The 15,341-nt window shown below is 45.5% G+C and overlaps 1 protein-coding gene across 5 annotated transcripts in view; it reads right to left on the bottom strand.

Moving 5' to 3' along the window:
- The window catches only part of LOC130157582 (uncharacterized), a 58,714-nt gene that overhangs the window by 31,681 nt on the left and 11,692 nt on the right, over window positions 1-15,341 (bottom strand). For all 5 annotated transcript variants that reach the window (XM_056357386.1, XM_056357385.1, XM_056357387.1 and 2 more), the window contains exons 2-3: window positions 8,892-8,967; window positions 7,135-7,625 (exon numbers count right to left, since the gene is read on the bottom strand). In XM_056357386.1, the coding sequence (XP_056213361.1) occupies window positions 7,135-7,625; window positions 8,892-8,967 (567 nt within the window). The remainder of the gene's footprint in view (window positions 1-7,134; window positions 7,626-8,891; window positions 8,968-15,341) is intronic.

Raw genomic sequence — 15,341 nt, 5'->3', positions numbered from 1 at the left:
ACAGAAGCACTCACATAGTGGCTCACTTGTCCATCTCCTGCTTGAACTGTTGCCCCTTTGCATGAGTTACAAAACCAGATCAAAAATGCACTCAGGCAAAACAAGAAAGGAAAGGATTAAGGGATAAGAGCAGAAGTGTGAGGCCATAGGAACGGACAAGCCAACACACTCTGTGCCAGGGCTGACACAATGGTAGAAGAGGTCCAGGGAGAGATATATGAGATCAGAATGAAAGTCTGCTTGCAGCACACCTGAAAGGTGAACATTCTATCAACAGATATCATGGGGCAGAACAGAACTGGAGCAGACTTGCACAGAAATCAATTCCATATTTCAACAGTGTACAGAGAACACAGATCCTCATAGAGCAGCTGTTCATGTACAGGCTGGATGAGTAGGCAGCAAGGTGAACTGAAAACTGGATGAACAGCTGTGCTCTGAGCACTGCGATCAATGGCACAAAGTCTAGTTGGAGGCCAGCAGCTCCCAAGTACCCCAGGGGCCAATACTGGATCCAGTCCTGTTCGGCATCTTCATTAATGATCTGGATGATGGGACAGCACATACCCTCAGCAAGTTTGCTCATGACATAAATCTGGGAGGAGCGGCTGATACACCAGAGGGTTGTGCTGCCATCCAGAGATACCTCACCAGGCTGGAGAAACGAGCTCAAAGGAACCATGTGAAGTTCAGCAGCGGGAAGCGTGAAGTCCTGCACCTGGGGAGGCACAACCCCAAGCACAAGTATATGCTGGAGGCCAGCCAGCTGGAAAACTGCTTTGCAGAGAAGGATCTGAGGGTCCTGGTGGACACTAGATTGAACATAAGCCAGCAACATGCCCTTGCTGTGAAGAAGGTGAATGGTATCCTTGGCTGCATTAGGAGGAATGTTGCAAGCTGGGTGAAGGAGGTGATCCTTCCCCTCCACTCTACACTGGTGAGGCCACACCTGGAGTACTGTGTCCAGTTCTGGGGTTCCCAGAACAAAAGCAACATGGAGGTATTGGAGAGAGTCCAGAGGGCCACAAAGGTGAGGGACTGGAATCTCTCTCCATCAGAGAAGAGAAGGCTCAGGGAGGGAATCATCACTGTGTACAAATATTTGAAGGGAAGGCAGAGCCTGGTACCCAGGGCCACGAGCAAGGATAATGGGCACAAACTGAAACACAGGAGGACATTACCTCTGAACATCAGGAAACACTTACTGTGAGTGTGACTGATACAAGTTGCCCAGGGAGGTTGCAGAGTCTCCATCCTTTGAGATATTCAAAAGCTGTCTGGACACAGTCCTAGGCTGCCAGCTCCAGGTGACCCTGCTGGCGCAGAGAGGTTGGACAAGATGACCTCCAGGTGTACCTTCCAACCTCACTCATTCAGTGAGAGTGCTCTAACCTCTGTCATGCTGATTGACGCTGAAAGTTTAGGAATATATTATCCTACCTGCCTTGCCTTTGGCATTGACAAGCTGGTACCATGGCAGCAGTTGAGCCTTGCCATCAGTGAAAACCTAGTCAACTCGCCTGCCTCCTTCAGGAAAGAAAAGAAAATCATTATCCTTTCTAGGAAGCAGCTAGGCTAAGTCCTACCTGGGTTACTGCTCTCTTATGCTCCGATTCATCCAGTGCCAGCAGGACACAGTGCACACACTTCCATTACAGCGTGTTTTTGCACAGATTAGATAATCATCCAGGGAACACTTTGGGGACACAGATAAAGAGACAGATACCTGCTGCTTGGCAGAGTCATGATCGCCTCCTTGGGGCAGGGTGGGGTTCCTCCTGCCTTCGCCTGCTATTGAGTCTCTCTCTCTGTACCTCCCAGTCAGCACCCACCCTTCCCACCCTCTGACTCTCCACCACTGTCAGACTACAAATGCCTTAATCAGCAAACCAGACATCAGCTGCGTGGCACTGAGCCAGAGTCTTTGTAACAGACATCAAACCAGAAGAGAACATCTCCTCAGCTCCTCCACAGGCCCGAAGAATGAGACACCTCTACCACGCCCCATCACCTACTCACATGGGACATGTGTAGAGTCGCCAAGCTTCCTGCCACCAAACTACATCCTTGCAGGCAAGCAGACTGGACAATCTAATCAATCACTTTCGGCCCCAAACTTTCCCATGTGAGGATTGTCTCACGGCAGCCAGAAATAGCATTTGTTTTGCTGGCTATTTCAGTGCCAAATGCTGGCAGGGGTGAGATAGACAGGGGCTTCTGTGCTGGAGGAACAGCTGCTGTAGAATATTTCTGGGGGTGAAAAAAAAGCAAAATTGCAGGAGGTTGACAGAAGCAGGATTTCTCATTCTGAAGTGGCGCAATGGGTTTCTGCAACAGTTTCCTTATTATATTGCTTCAACAAGCACTCCTGCACCCAGGGACAAAGAACTGCTGTGGCCCAACTTTTCACACCTGGGAGAGAAGTCCTGGCACTGGGCCCCTTAGGAAATGGTGTAAGTCATTACGCCTAACACAGGCCCCTGAACTCTGCTCAGTCACTCCGAAAAGAGAGGCCCAAGGCAGAGACAGTGAAGAAACTACCACCAGCACCTGCACCCCCTCAGCACCAAAGCAAGCTCAGATGGGCAAACAGATGATAACAATTTTCAGGAACTCACAAGGCCCAGATTCAAATAGAAGGCTAAGGGGTGAAAAGGCCTCACAAACTCACACATTCTCTATCTGGAAGCTATTTGTCAAGTCCTGGAAAGACAGGCAAGGGCAAAGCCCAGCTGTGCTAAGGATATGGAAATCTCACCCTGGAGCCATTAGCAGCCCAAAGCCCAGATGCCAGAGTACCAGGGGTCACACACTGGTCCATGGTCACAAGTGGCAAGTGCTGTCCTGTAGCCTCTGTGCAACCAGCATCAGCCCAAAGAAAGCCTTCAGTGCTGATCGCCCTGCGGGGCCCAATCCAACTGAAATGCCAGTATTCAAATATTCAGCAGAAGGACTGTTGGGCTTGGGTTTACACAGCTAAGCCCTGATCAGGGCTCACACTGTACCCAGGCCATGCTCAGCATCAACACAAGACAAATTTCCACTCACCTTATGCAGTGAGAAATTCAAATGTTTGCACAGGATGTTTTTTCTGTGCTGGCTTTTTCATCCCAGCAGCTCAAAGCATTTTAAATAATGTGTTAAGCCTCTGTAAGACAATGGTATTGATATCATCTACTCATACATGCAGGCAAACCATGGCAGAAAGGTTTCACAGCTTGCTCAGAACTACCTAGTAACTTCCTAGCATAACTGGAAATATAGCCATGTACCCAAATTCTCTGCCTTGTACTTTTAAAACGATGCTTTCCTCACCAGGCACCTACCCACACATAAATAAGGACAATTTTGGTTGCTCATCATGCCAACCCAAAGCTGCTCTCCTCCAAGAGAGATCTCTTACAATCTCGCCCAGCAAATGCTACACTCTGACTTCTCAGGCTGCTGAAAGTATATTTCAAAAGGAGCTCCAGGCAGTCCCACTGAACGGCACAGTAGGGTGAACCCTTTACTTCCTTTCTATCTGTTTACACAATGTGCCAAGACCAATTATTCTCACCCCCCTGGGAATGAGCTCAGCAACTCCAAGGAGTCTTTGTAACACCCTGGACTTCCTTACACCTCAACTGACCCTTGTGTCCCCTGGTGCCTTCACCCTGAGTCATCAAAGGATGTCCCTGTTCTCCTGGACTTCATGCTCTCAGCATTGCCAAAAAAGCCAAATTTGCTGAAGTTAACAGGGTGACAGTAGCCACGGTCTTTCTGTGACATGCACAGCCTTCACTAAATAGCAAGTGGCTGGCAGCAGGGCCTGCATGTAATGACGTTGCTGCCCAAGGACCATGATCAAGGGGTGGCTGGGAGAGGGCATTCACTGCAGCAACATGGGAGTCTGCACGAGCCAGGGTATTTCTGCCCAATTAGGGGAAAGAAAGAAAGAAAGAAAGAAGTCTTCTGAGCTAATTTTCTAGTCCTTTGGAGGAGTGAAGAAAGCATGCATTGAAATGCCCTTGCTCAGCCTCAATAGGGAAGAGGCTGGGTGGCCAACTGACCAGCCAGCCAGGGTGGGAAATGCACCCGTCAACTGTCTAAACTCATGGCTGGGGCACAAAAGGACAGAATCACACTGCCCCGTGAAGCTGGAAAAGCACGGCCTAGCAACTAACCAAAAAGGGAATTTTTAAACCTACTCCTGTGCAGCCCTTCCTGCTGAAGGGAGGCTGAACTGCAAGCCCAGATGATGGAGATTTCCATTTATCTACAGACCATGGAGCTAGAAGCACAACAATTCCCTAATGCCTGAAAAGCACTCAGATTGCCCCCGACTCACTTGTGTCTCCCAAATTTGCTCCTCTTCCTCACCAAAAGGTACCAACTCTCTGGAACACAGGAAAACATTTGGACACCACATGCCACCAATCAGTGGCCTTCCTGCAAAAGCTGCCTCGTCTGCTCAAACCTAAGAATAGCTTAAGCATCCCAACACAGATCTACTCCACACCACAACTCTCTGTACCAATTTTCCATCACCATCTGACATAAACAGAGCTTCAAGCAAAGGCAAAGCACTGTATCTCTTCATCCACCCTCAAGTAACCCATAACACATCATGCATCCAAAAGTGTCTTGTCTCAGAAAATATTTGCTTCTGGTGCAAATTAATCCAGACAGACTATCAGGCATCTCTCAGCTCCACAGAGCTGCAGGAATGGGAAGCAAGGTTCAGAGAAAGACTGAAAACCTATGGGCTGCTCAGAAAAGTTTCCATCTTATCAAGCTTTTTGGCTGTATTCTCATGGGCAAGCACATGACAGTTAAGGATAAGAATCACCAAGCAAGAATACCTTGATGTTCAGAGCCCAGATGAAGCCATAGAGTGGCCAATTCAGTATTATCTTTCCCCATTTGCATTGTTTACCTGACTAAAAAACACATGATGCCAGGTGCTAGCCAGGCAGTTAGAAAGAGGCACTTTTATTGGAGAATAAAAACAGACCAAGAAACAAGGAAAATAGTTAATTCCCATTTTACAGGTGGGGAATGGAGGTACTGAAGACGACATGCCCAGCTTCATACAAGGATTTTGTGGCAGAACCCAAAGCCAAACCCAGATTTCAGATCACTGTCCTAGGAAATGAGATTACTGATTTCAGCTAAGCTGGGAATTCAAATGGCAGTAGAAGACTGAACCTACAACACTAGTGTTAATTCTATCACGATTTTTGTAGCAGAAACAAGTAGCAAGCAAGAAGTCATCATAAAGCTTCCATATCTTACTGGTTGAAAATAACCAGTTAAAACTATACAAATAAAACAAGTGACCAAACACTGTTATAATATTCAGGCTGCATCCTACTTTGCATGTTCCTACCACCCTCACCCCTCTCCCACCCCCAAAAAAGTACACTTAAGTTAAAACCACTAGCTGAATATCCTTGCTTTATAACAGGGATTCCACAACCTAGAAGCATTAATGACATCCACAGTACAAATGTTAATTTACAAAAAAACCCCATAACAACAAACTACACCCCCACCTCTACTCCAGATTTCAACTTCTTTTGCAAAAATCTTTGCCACAATTAAGCCAAAAGTGTAGAGAGCAGATTTACCAGGAAGCATATAGTTCTCACAAGGTTTCCCAGAAAAACCACAATAGTTTGGAAAGTTTATTTAAATTAGCCTCTAACCTTCACCAGCACACTCCCAAACACACTGCTGAAAGGAACTTAAGGCAGAGCAGGTAGATGCTATGCCTGGGATCCAAATCAGAGAAAGCACCTGGGCCAAAAGGAACATTTCTCCATTTACTCACATGCACTCTGAAAAAAAAAAAAAAAAAAAAAAAAGGCTGGGCACAGGCTTACCAGCTTTCTTCTCCTCTCATTAGGATGTGAGACTAATTAAAGCCTGTCAGTATCAGTAGAAGATTTGGGTGATGTGAAATGCAAGACTGGGCCTTTTCAATGTTCTGTGAGCAGAAACTTGGCTAGAAGGGCAAAAAGGGGGTGAGGAAAACTGTACTGAAACCACAAGACACTGCATTATGTATTCATGGGATGTATGCTGCCAGCAGGACTGAGAACAAGCAGCAGTGTAATGGGGAAATGGAGGGGTCTCACTTTTTAGATCTTGGAAAATAAATACATAGACCTTTCTTTTAGTGGGTCCATCTTGTAGGCTTAAAGTTAGGTTAAAACTAGTAAGGTTAAAACTACATCCAACCAATCAGAAGCAGTGAAATTCTTCCCTAATGAGAGGCAATTCAGAACTGAAAATAACCGTCTTTAACTCACTGCAATTTACCAGGGTCAGCAGATGTCTGCAGATACTCTTTCAAACTGACACCACACCAGTGCAAGAAAGAAAAATAATGAAGAACGAACTGAAATACTAACTTGACAGCAACGCCTTTTGAAAGAGGCACCAGATGGGCACTGCACAGGGCAGCCCACCCCACCAGTACCAGGCATGCCCCATTTCCCAGCCTCTGCAGGGATCAGGCAAACTCCCAATGTTTACACACCTCAATCTCAGGCCCCTACAAGTCCTGCAAAGTCAAAAGTAAGTGCATCTAGAGCAAACTGTAAACAGTTTGTATTTGTTAACCGTTAAGAAGGTAAAAAGCACTGTTTTACACTGCTGTGAAACTCCTAGAAGGCAAAGAGAGACCTGGGCCCAAGGAGGACAACAAGTATGGAAAAAATCATCATCGTCAAGTCTACAACTACTTCCATCACAAACACATTTATTTATACATCCCTAAACAATTTATTTTGAAGTAAATGGTACAGGTCAGATCATGGCAGCAGGGGTAACTTGGCAAAAGTGAACTTTTTGTTCCTGTGTCATGCAATGACCTGGGCAGTATGGGTGCTGCCTGCCTAACAAGGGTAGCAAGAGAACAGCCCAACTGTACCAAAAGCCACTCAAACAGCAGCAGCTTTACTTCTCAAAGAGAGGTGTCCACACTTAGGCCTAGTTTATCCTAGACAGACAGCAGAAGTACCAGTTATGCCCCTGAAGACATGACCACAAGAAGCAACCCTATGGATTTACTGAACTCTGCCTCAATAACCCTCTTCTGTCTTCTCTCACATGCTGCTGCTTTCCTCATATGAAGTTCTGCCTTACCTGCTGCATTTTTTCCAGGTCAAGGCTGGGCCTGCTGACCTTATCCCCATATCCTTGTCGATGTCTCTTACAAGGCATGACTTGCTCAAAGCCCGCCCCAACGCTTGTGAAGAGTAAAGGTCTGGAGGCTGGGCTCCGCACCAGGGGCTGGAGTCTTTTGGGAGGGGAGGCACTGAACAGCACGGGGCTTGAGCTAGCGTGCAGGCCATCAGCCTGCTCTGCCACAGGCCGGAAGGACATCGCGCACAAGTTCTTCACTTCGTCATCACTGGAGGACGTGTTGTTGCTGTCGCTGCAGCAGGCAAGCTTGCTGACCTGGGACCACTTCCGCTTCTCGGCAGCAAACTCTCGGTTGATGCGCTCCAGCTCCTCTTCTGAGCTGTGGCGGTCCAGGCTGGCGTGGAAGAGGGCCCGAACCTTGCAGCATTGGTTCTCCTGATTCTGGAGCTGGTTGGTGGCCAGAGGGGTCAAAGTACAATTCCGTCTTCTCTCTGGTGGGAGGAGGAGATATGTGCGTGGCAGAGCATGTCTGTGTCCCACTCCCTAATAAACTAGGCTTGCTTTTTCCTGACCTGTTTTTTTGTAATCTCATCTCAAGTAAACTTCTGAGCTGTTTTCCCACCTTTTCTTCCCCAGAAGAAACATTCCGCAGCTGAATGCTTCCCTTTGGAAGTCTCCAGACCTTGTTTAGACCAGACTGCTAGACACTCCCTTGCAAACTGTCACCTGAAAGTCTACTTGCAGAGCAAGAACATGGACTTGCCACCCACCTCATCCCCTGAACATGAAGACATGATCTCACAATTGTGTCGTTAGGCATTTTCCTCTAGCTAAGAACATTTAAGTTCTAGTGACTAGTTCTCAGGACAAAGGAAGCAAGTAAGTTACATTACCTTAAGCGGCACATCTGTGGCTCAAATAATAGAGATCTGGTTTCTGGAGATAAAAATCCTTTTTCTATTACAAGGCTCATCATACAAGAGAGCCTGCCTTCAGCCATAGGCTGGACACACTTTACCTGTTCTGCTGAGCTCTTTCTATTTTAAGTATGTGGAGCAGGAATTTGAATTGACAGGACACGTCCTGTGGGTCAGGAATTTAACTTCTGCCTTTGCATAAGAATCTGCTCAAGTTTGGCTAAACAACAGTAAAACACAGGGCACGCACAAATGGCAGAGACTTAGCATAGCTCAACAGATGCATTTACTACAGATTTTACCTGCAGCTCTAAGCTGCTTCATACCAGGTCCAAATACAATAGCAGAGCGCCCATCTCTCTATCAGCTAGATTCAAGAATAGGGCTGCCCAATACCAACAGTACAGGAGGAAGGGAGTGAGCTAACCAGACTGAGCCCAGGGGAGTGAGGAAAGTGAACATCAAGACTTGAAATGGCAAGGAAGAAGCCGCCTAGAACAAAGATGATGCAGGTGCACAAGCATGGAATAGAAGATAAATTTTTAGTCCCAGCTCTGCTGCTGGCCCATTGTAGACCTTCTCTGCCCAATGTCTGCAGCACTGGGGCCTTAACATATGATTAACAATGTCTGTCTCTGGTAAGAAAAGTGTGATTGCAACATCTGACACCACCAGCTTTTCTCTATGAGGTCCCAAAGACCTGGAGGTGACTGATTTAATGCATCTGGTTGTGGTACACTGGGGACAGAAAAAAAGAGGCACTTCCCAGAGCACAAATGAAAAGCAAAACTGACTACTTCAGTTGCATCATCCCAGGACCCTCCTAGTTCATCCCTTTACCTCTGTCGATCTGGGCAAGTTCCTGGTTCTCTCCCTCAGAGTCATCGCTGTCATCATCACTTGGGGGGTAGGAGATCTAGAGGGCAAGGAGAAAGAAAAAGTTTTATTGTGAAGACCGAACATCACCCTGCTGCTGCGCCCAAGCCACTTCCCCCACCCTCCCCCTCTCATATCCTGCAGGCATCCCCCCCCACCTACCCACACACACCCGGACGCAGCACCTCCCTGTATACACATCCTCATCTCCCAACCTCAATCTCCCATGGTATCCTTTCACTTGCAGCAACACAAAACACACAGCCTACCGCCACTATTTCCACCTTACTGCACCGCCAATTCTTTCCCCAAGCACAACGGCCAAACCCTGCCCTTAGTCGCCAGGCAAGCAGCTTATAACCATCATGGCCTACCACATCCACATCACGTGGACAACTGAATCTCCAAAACCCACCACCGAAATAAAGACATATCCTGTCAACAGCTCTATCATCTTGCAAGGTACCCACAAATGAAGTGGCATGTTAACTTTAGCTGTCATATGTACATACCCATACTTCCCCTTTGAAGGCACACACACACAAGTCACCAAAGACTAGAACCTTGCTTTCCCTACAGAAAAACTCTGAAGAATGCAATAGAAAGAGAAGAAACAGGATTTCACTGAAATGCAAACAATAACATTATGCTGTCCCTGCCAGCGCAGAATCTTACAGTACCACTGAACACCTTTAAATGCTCCAGTAGCAATGACAAATCACATTTTGTTTATCAGGAATTTTCAGGAAAATTTGCTCTGGGTCAGCCCACGGGCTTCACAAGACCACCTGCGGTAAAATAACCACTTACTCAAAACACGTTTGAACACTGAACAAATTTGGTAGTTGCCTCTCAAGACAGGTTGAAAGATCTGAAACCAAGCTTTTGTAGGTCAGACAGATACCACCGCTGCCGAGTTTCCCATGTAGAAGAAACCCTACTTACCTTGTTCCTAAAGTAACTTTTGTTCTGCTGTATAAAGCATACCTGGAAGTTATTAGATCAAACCTCTGAGCTATGCAGCTTAGAATGTGTCTCTGGCAATGGCCAAAACCAAACAAGTCAAAGGAAAATGTAATATTCAAGAGAAACGTTTGTAAGAGACAGTTCTGGAGTAACACGATCACTGCAAGGAATAATAATAATCAATTATTATTCCTTACACCTTTTTAGTCAGAATACCAACGAACTTTCCCAACATTCTTAGCTGAGTCTCACAACCTACTTGCCCACAACAGGTTTCAAAAGGTCAGACGTGTTTCCATTTTAAAAGTGTCTGATGTGCATGCTTGACTTTTATAGAAGATGAGGCAGCATGCAACCATTACACTGATACGGACCCATTTCACCTCTACCACTGTTCCTAGGGAAACATCCTTGGGAGCATTTCAGCCTCCCAGAGACCCAAAAGAGCAACTACACTTACCATCGTGACAATGAAACACATACAGCTGACGCAAGCAAATACGAATAGTGGAGAAGTTCTGACTGATACTGAATGACAACTATTAAGTCAACACACCTATTTTGTTACTACCCTCCAGGATTGTGTTTGGGGGGTTTGTTCCCCCAAAAGCCTGTTGCCACTTTTTTCCTCCTCCTTTTTTAAAGCTACCTTTTGCCCTTTAAGGAATCAGAAAATATTTTCCTTCCTTGCTAGCCTTTAAAGTACTTTCCCAACTGTCAAATGACCATGGAAAATGGCACAGATTTCTCCCCATTGCTGATATTCCTGAAGTAAACGCAGGGATTGTTTTTCTGACTGTAACTACAATTTTCTTGTACGTATTCACACCCATGCGTCATTTAATAAAAGCAGCTGTCACTGAGGAACACTGCCAAATTAACAGACTTCTAGTTGCCTGCAGAACAGGTATAATACCTTGTTTGTGCCATGGTCATTCATAGAAGGGACAGCTGACACTGAGGTGCCATTGTGCTAGCTGCTGTGCAGACAGACAGTGGTCCTGTCTTCATCACAAAAGCTAAGGCTCCAATTCTATCTCGAGAGGTACTGACCTTAGTCTGTGGCTCATTCCCACATAAAAACCTTTCATCTGGACATGGCAGGGTTTCCAGTGAGGTTTAACAGCTCTGCGTGGGAAACCTATCAGCTCCAGTTTTTGTACTATGTAAATGTCAACACACAGCATGGCACTGCTTCCAAAAAAGAGGCAATGACATCTAGCACATCCAGGCCAAAGAGCTACTGCACAATGTCACTGACTTGAGATCGGAGTTGTATGAGTCAATGATTGACATTTTGAAGGTCTTTGCACTTGTATGGGAAGGCGCGAATATTTTGGAAGCCCAGGACAGATAGACACAATTTTGCTAGCCCCTACTGTCCTCTGCTAAGTCCTCCCCAGTCCCACAGGCAGCCCAAGGCTAATCCCCTGCAAGTTGCCTCGAACACTTCTCCGGAGGCTTTGCAGGTGCTCTGAACAAGAAAAGTCTGTTTCAGACAAGAGGATACCGAGTCTCTGGATTTGGCCCCATATTTTATCCCAAGGAAATACAAATGGTAGGACAATACAAAAAGCTTCACAGGAAAAAAGGAGTTTCCGGTCTTGCTAAGCATCCTCCTGATGCTAGCCATGGAAAAGCAAGCACCCACTCTTTACCCAACCACAATTTTTACAAGCAACATATCAAGTGCTTTCCAGAATCAAGGCAATTAGACACACCTATTGTGCCACTCTTCTTGACACCCACCTCTTCTTTTGGTAAGAACATACCAGTAGCAAATTTCTCTCAACTTTCAGACTTGATTTCTCCCATTATACCCACTGGTGTCATTATACCCTTGCCCTAGACAATACCCTCAGAAATTAAAATATTCTCTTAATACGCATCATAGGCTAATTGTAAAAAAAGACTTAAAATCCAGCAATTGTACATTTTACACATGAACAAACTAAACTGATTATAAGACTCAGAAGTCACATTGCCTCTGATGTCCCATGACCTGCACTGTCTTTCAGAAGTCCTTATCTCTGATTTCATGCGTTATATACATGTGAATACTTGTCTTAAGTCTTCACATCATTTTCCTCCCATTTGTCATTTAGCAAGATCTTCTATTTCAGTATTGTTACATGCTCTTTTTATTAGTAAACCCTTCCACAAATTATATCCTGGTTGTGGGAACCAGTCTCTCAAGATCCTATGTGTGAGACCCTAGCTCCTGTGTTCTCTAACAGAGAACCATCACTCATAGCACACTAACTATTAATCCTGCAGAGTTTTTACACATGAAACTCCTTACCATAAAACACCACACAGGCAACGGTTAACAGAAGATCAAAAAAAAGAGTTGGCTGTCTGTATGGATAAAAAGAATTTCTACAAACTATCAAGATATAGGGAATCAAAGAATAATGCTCTGACTGGTTGGAGATAAATGCTCTCTCCCTTGATTCCTCCCAGGCTTTAACAGTAACACTTTCCTCTCTTCAAAAGCATTCCACTAAACACAGCAGTATTGTGTTCAGGCCTCCAGCCTCCCTTGTACAGTCCCTGTCTTATATTAGCCACATATTTATTTTTGTCTGAGGCAGCACAGTATTGTTTTCCTCACAAACTCAGAACTGTGGCGCTGCCATAGCAGAAAAACTGATCTCCATGTCAATGATCCCACTCAATCATGGCTTCATTCACAGCATACAAGTCACAGAACTGTTTAGATCTGAAGACACCTCTTGATATCATCTAGCCCAAGCCCCCTGCTCAAGCCTGGTCAACTAGAACAGGCTGCCCAGAACTGTGCTCAGTACCTTAACTTGCAAAATTAAAGAGAAAAAATATCCATTTCACATAGATGTGTGGATGTTTACAAGTCATGGCACAAAACAAGCCAGAAAAAAGGATGGGTGCCCATCCACCCTCCCGTTTTTCTTCAGGAAATGCATCAGATCTGGAGTTCAAAGACAGTAGCCTCCTGTTGACAAGGATCTCAGTTTCACCCCTGAGTCCTTCAACTCCAATGCCTTCTGTTAGGAAAGTTTGTCCATGTTTCCATCTGGCATGGTAGGAGTCCTTTGCCTATGCACTTGATTTTGCATCAATCTCCAGTACGGAAAGATGGGTTTGTGTAGAATAACCAGATGGTATTTAAGGAGAACTGAGTGTAAAGCTTAGCTACCCTTGAGGGAGATTTAACATGAAAAGACAAACTAGTAGATATAAGAAAAAGCTAGAGAGAAAAAACTTTGTCTCTTGTCACACTGCTGCTTGTCAACCGAGTAATGATAAATAGCTGCAGCCAGAATTGCCCAGGTCCTAAAGGGCCCCATCACCCATAAACTCTAAAGCCCTGAAATTACAGACAATAAAAAAAACCCACCCTGTTAAAGTGGAGTTTCTCTCAGTTTTGCTTACAAAAGAAAAATTAACCTGCTATCATATGATCAAAAGCAATTACATTAAGAATCGTCTGGGAGCTTACAAAAGAGAAGGGAATCTCACTCCTAAGGCAGAACAAATCTCTCCCAACAGGCTTCACTTAATGGTTGGATTGTCCTGAAAAACTAAAACACCAACAGGGTGGCTTGGTGCAGCAGAGGGGGGTGTGTGTGAGAAGCAAACAAGACCACAGGCAACCCCTTGCTCCCAGCTTGAATCAAGAATGCACAGGTTGGGGGGCAACATTCCCAATTTCCCTCCAGGAAAGAGTTTACTTCCAGGGAAGTGGCTTCCCCAGCAGAGGCCTGTGCTATGGCATATAAAGCTGTGCACTGGCTCGTTCACATGAGTCCCGGCACTCCAGGGAATCTCTACAACTAAGTAAAGCCCCTTTCAAGTGCCCTGGAAAGAAACATGGCTGAGTTGGTCTCACTCACTGGTTCCTGGCACAAAAGCAGAAAGGGATGATGAGCTCACCAGTGACTGCCAATATCTCTCCTATGGGGAACCGATTTCCATTTCTTCAGACTTCAGATTGGAGAAATGAAAACAGTGCTCACTTACCTTCTCCCTGCTGTACTGGCTACCAAGCAACTCCTAGAGACAAGGGCATCCTGCAGCACAGGGCTCTGCTGCTGGCTCCTCTCCATCCCAACTGCTTTAGTAAAAACATTTTACAAATTTCCCTAGTGTTGTTTTTCCAGGTCAACAATTGCTGCAGTTGCCATGGGACACTGCCCGATCTTGAATGAGGGAGGTGCCATCCTCCCAATTACAAGAAACTGTGAATTAGAGAGAGTGGAAAAACAAGGCAGATTATGAGAGACGGAAAGGCAGCTTTGAGCCATGGAACAAAATGAGTAGGAAGGAAGGAATGAGTCAAACAGACCTTCAAATTAACATCCAACTTCTCCCAAGTTCTCCTTTAAATTTTATTTTAGAGATATTCCGCATTACAGAAAGAATTTATGCTAGTAAAACAAGGCTGTAATGCTTGCTCTCTCCTCAAGAGAAGCAGAGTTAAGAGATTAAATTCAGTTCAGTCTTCAAGCATCCACAAGTGAGAGATGACTGCCCAGACTAGATCTGGGTCTTACAGCTGGGGTCCTTCAACAGCTAAAGTTTCAGCCAGAACAGCCCTAGTTTGGAAAAGCTTTCTAAAGTATTTTTTCCATTGTTATTATTATTCTCCTTTTTAATTTTCATAATAGCTCTGCCTTCAAACTCCTTTCCTCATTCCCTTGCAAATGGCTACATTTCAAACCCAGGGTTCATAACCCTTAAAACATTGTCCTGCTTGACAGAGCAGCTGTCTGGCGGAGTCAGCAAAAGCAGGGATGGGCCAGTGGGACACAGCACTCTTAGGCCCTTGTTTTCTGGGCCTGTCCCACGCCAAAAGACAGCAAAATTCCTACTTTTGTAGGAATGCTGCACATTTAGTCAGACACATCATCTTCTGCATGGGTCTAGACTCTGCTTGACCATCAGTGGTTTCAGAGATTTGAGGGAAGCAGTCATTCTGGGTAGCCAAGTCCACAGTTTTTTAATGACACAGATGTCATTTGTGTTGAATGCCTACCTTACAGACACAGCAAACACTGTGACCGGCAACTCTGAGGGTGCAAGTGGTAGGAGTCATTAACCTGAGAACACGGACACTGAGCTTCTGTTCTGAGGCACTCTATTCCCAGAAGCATGGGCTTTTAAGCTGTGTTACCCAGATCTTGAGAGGAAAGCGTGAGGCTTACACAGAACAGTGAGGATATGACTGGTGGGTGGGCATGAGGCGGCATGCGTGGTCCTCTTACCATTTTAAATCCTCTCTCACATCCTTCTGTAATTCTACAAACAAATTAATGTCTTGAACATACCGTTTGCATGGTGAGATTATGTTTATCTACGCTCTACAGCTCCTGAAAAGGAGTCAATTATGGCCAAACCTGACTAGAAGTACAGAGATGACAGGGCACTGCCCTAGGCCTGACGATCTTCATCTGCAAGTGAAGTGCA

Source organism: Falco biarmicus, chromosome 12 (assembly GCF_023638135.1).
Source record: "Falco biarmicus isolate bFalBia1 chromosome 12, bFalBia1.pri, whole genome shotgun sequence".
NCBI lineage: Eukaryota > Metazoa > Chordata > Aves > Falconiformes > Falconidae > Falco > Falco biarmicus.
Note: the sequence above shows the minus strand (reverse complement) of the source record. Positions and strands in the feature narration are given on the sequence as shown.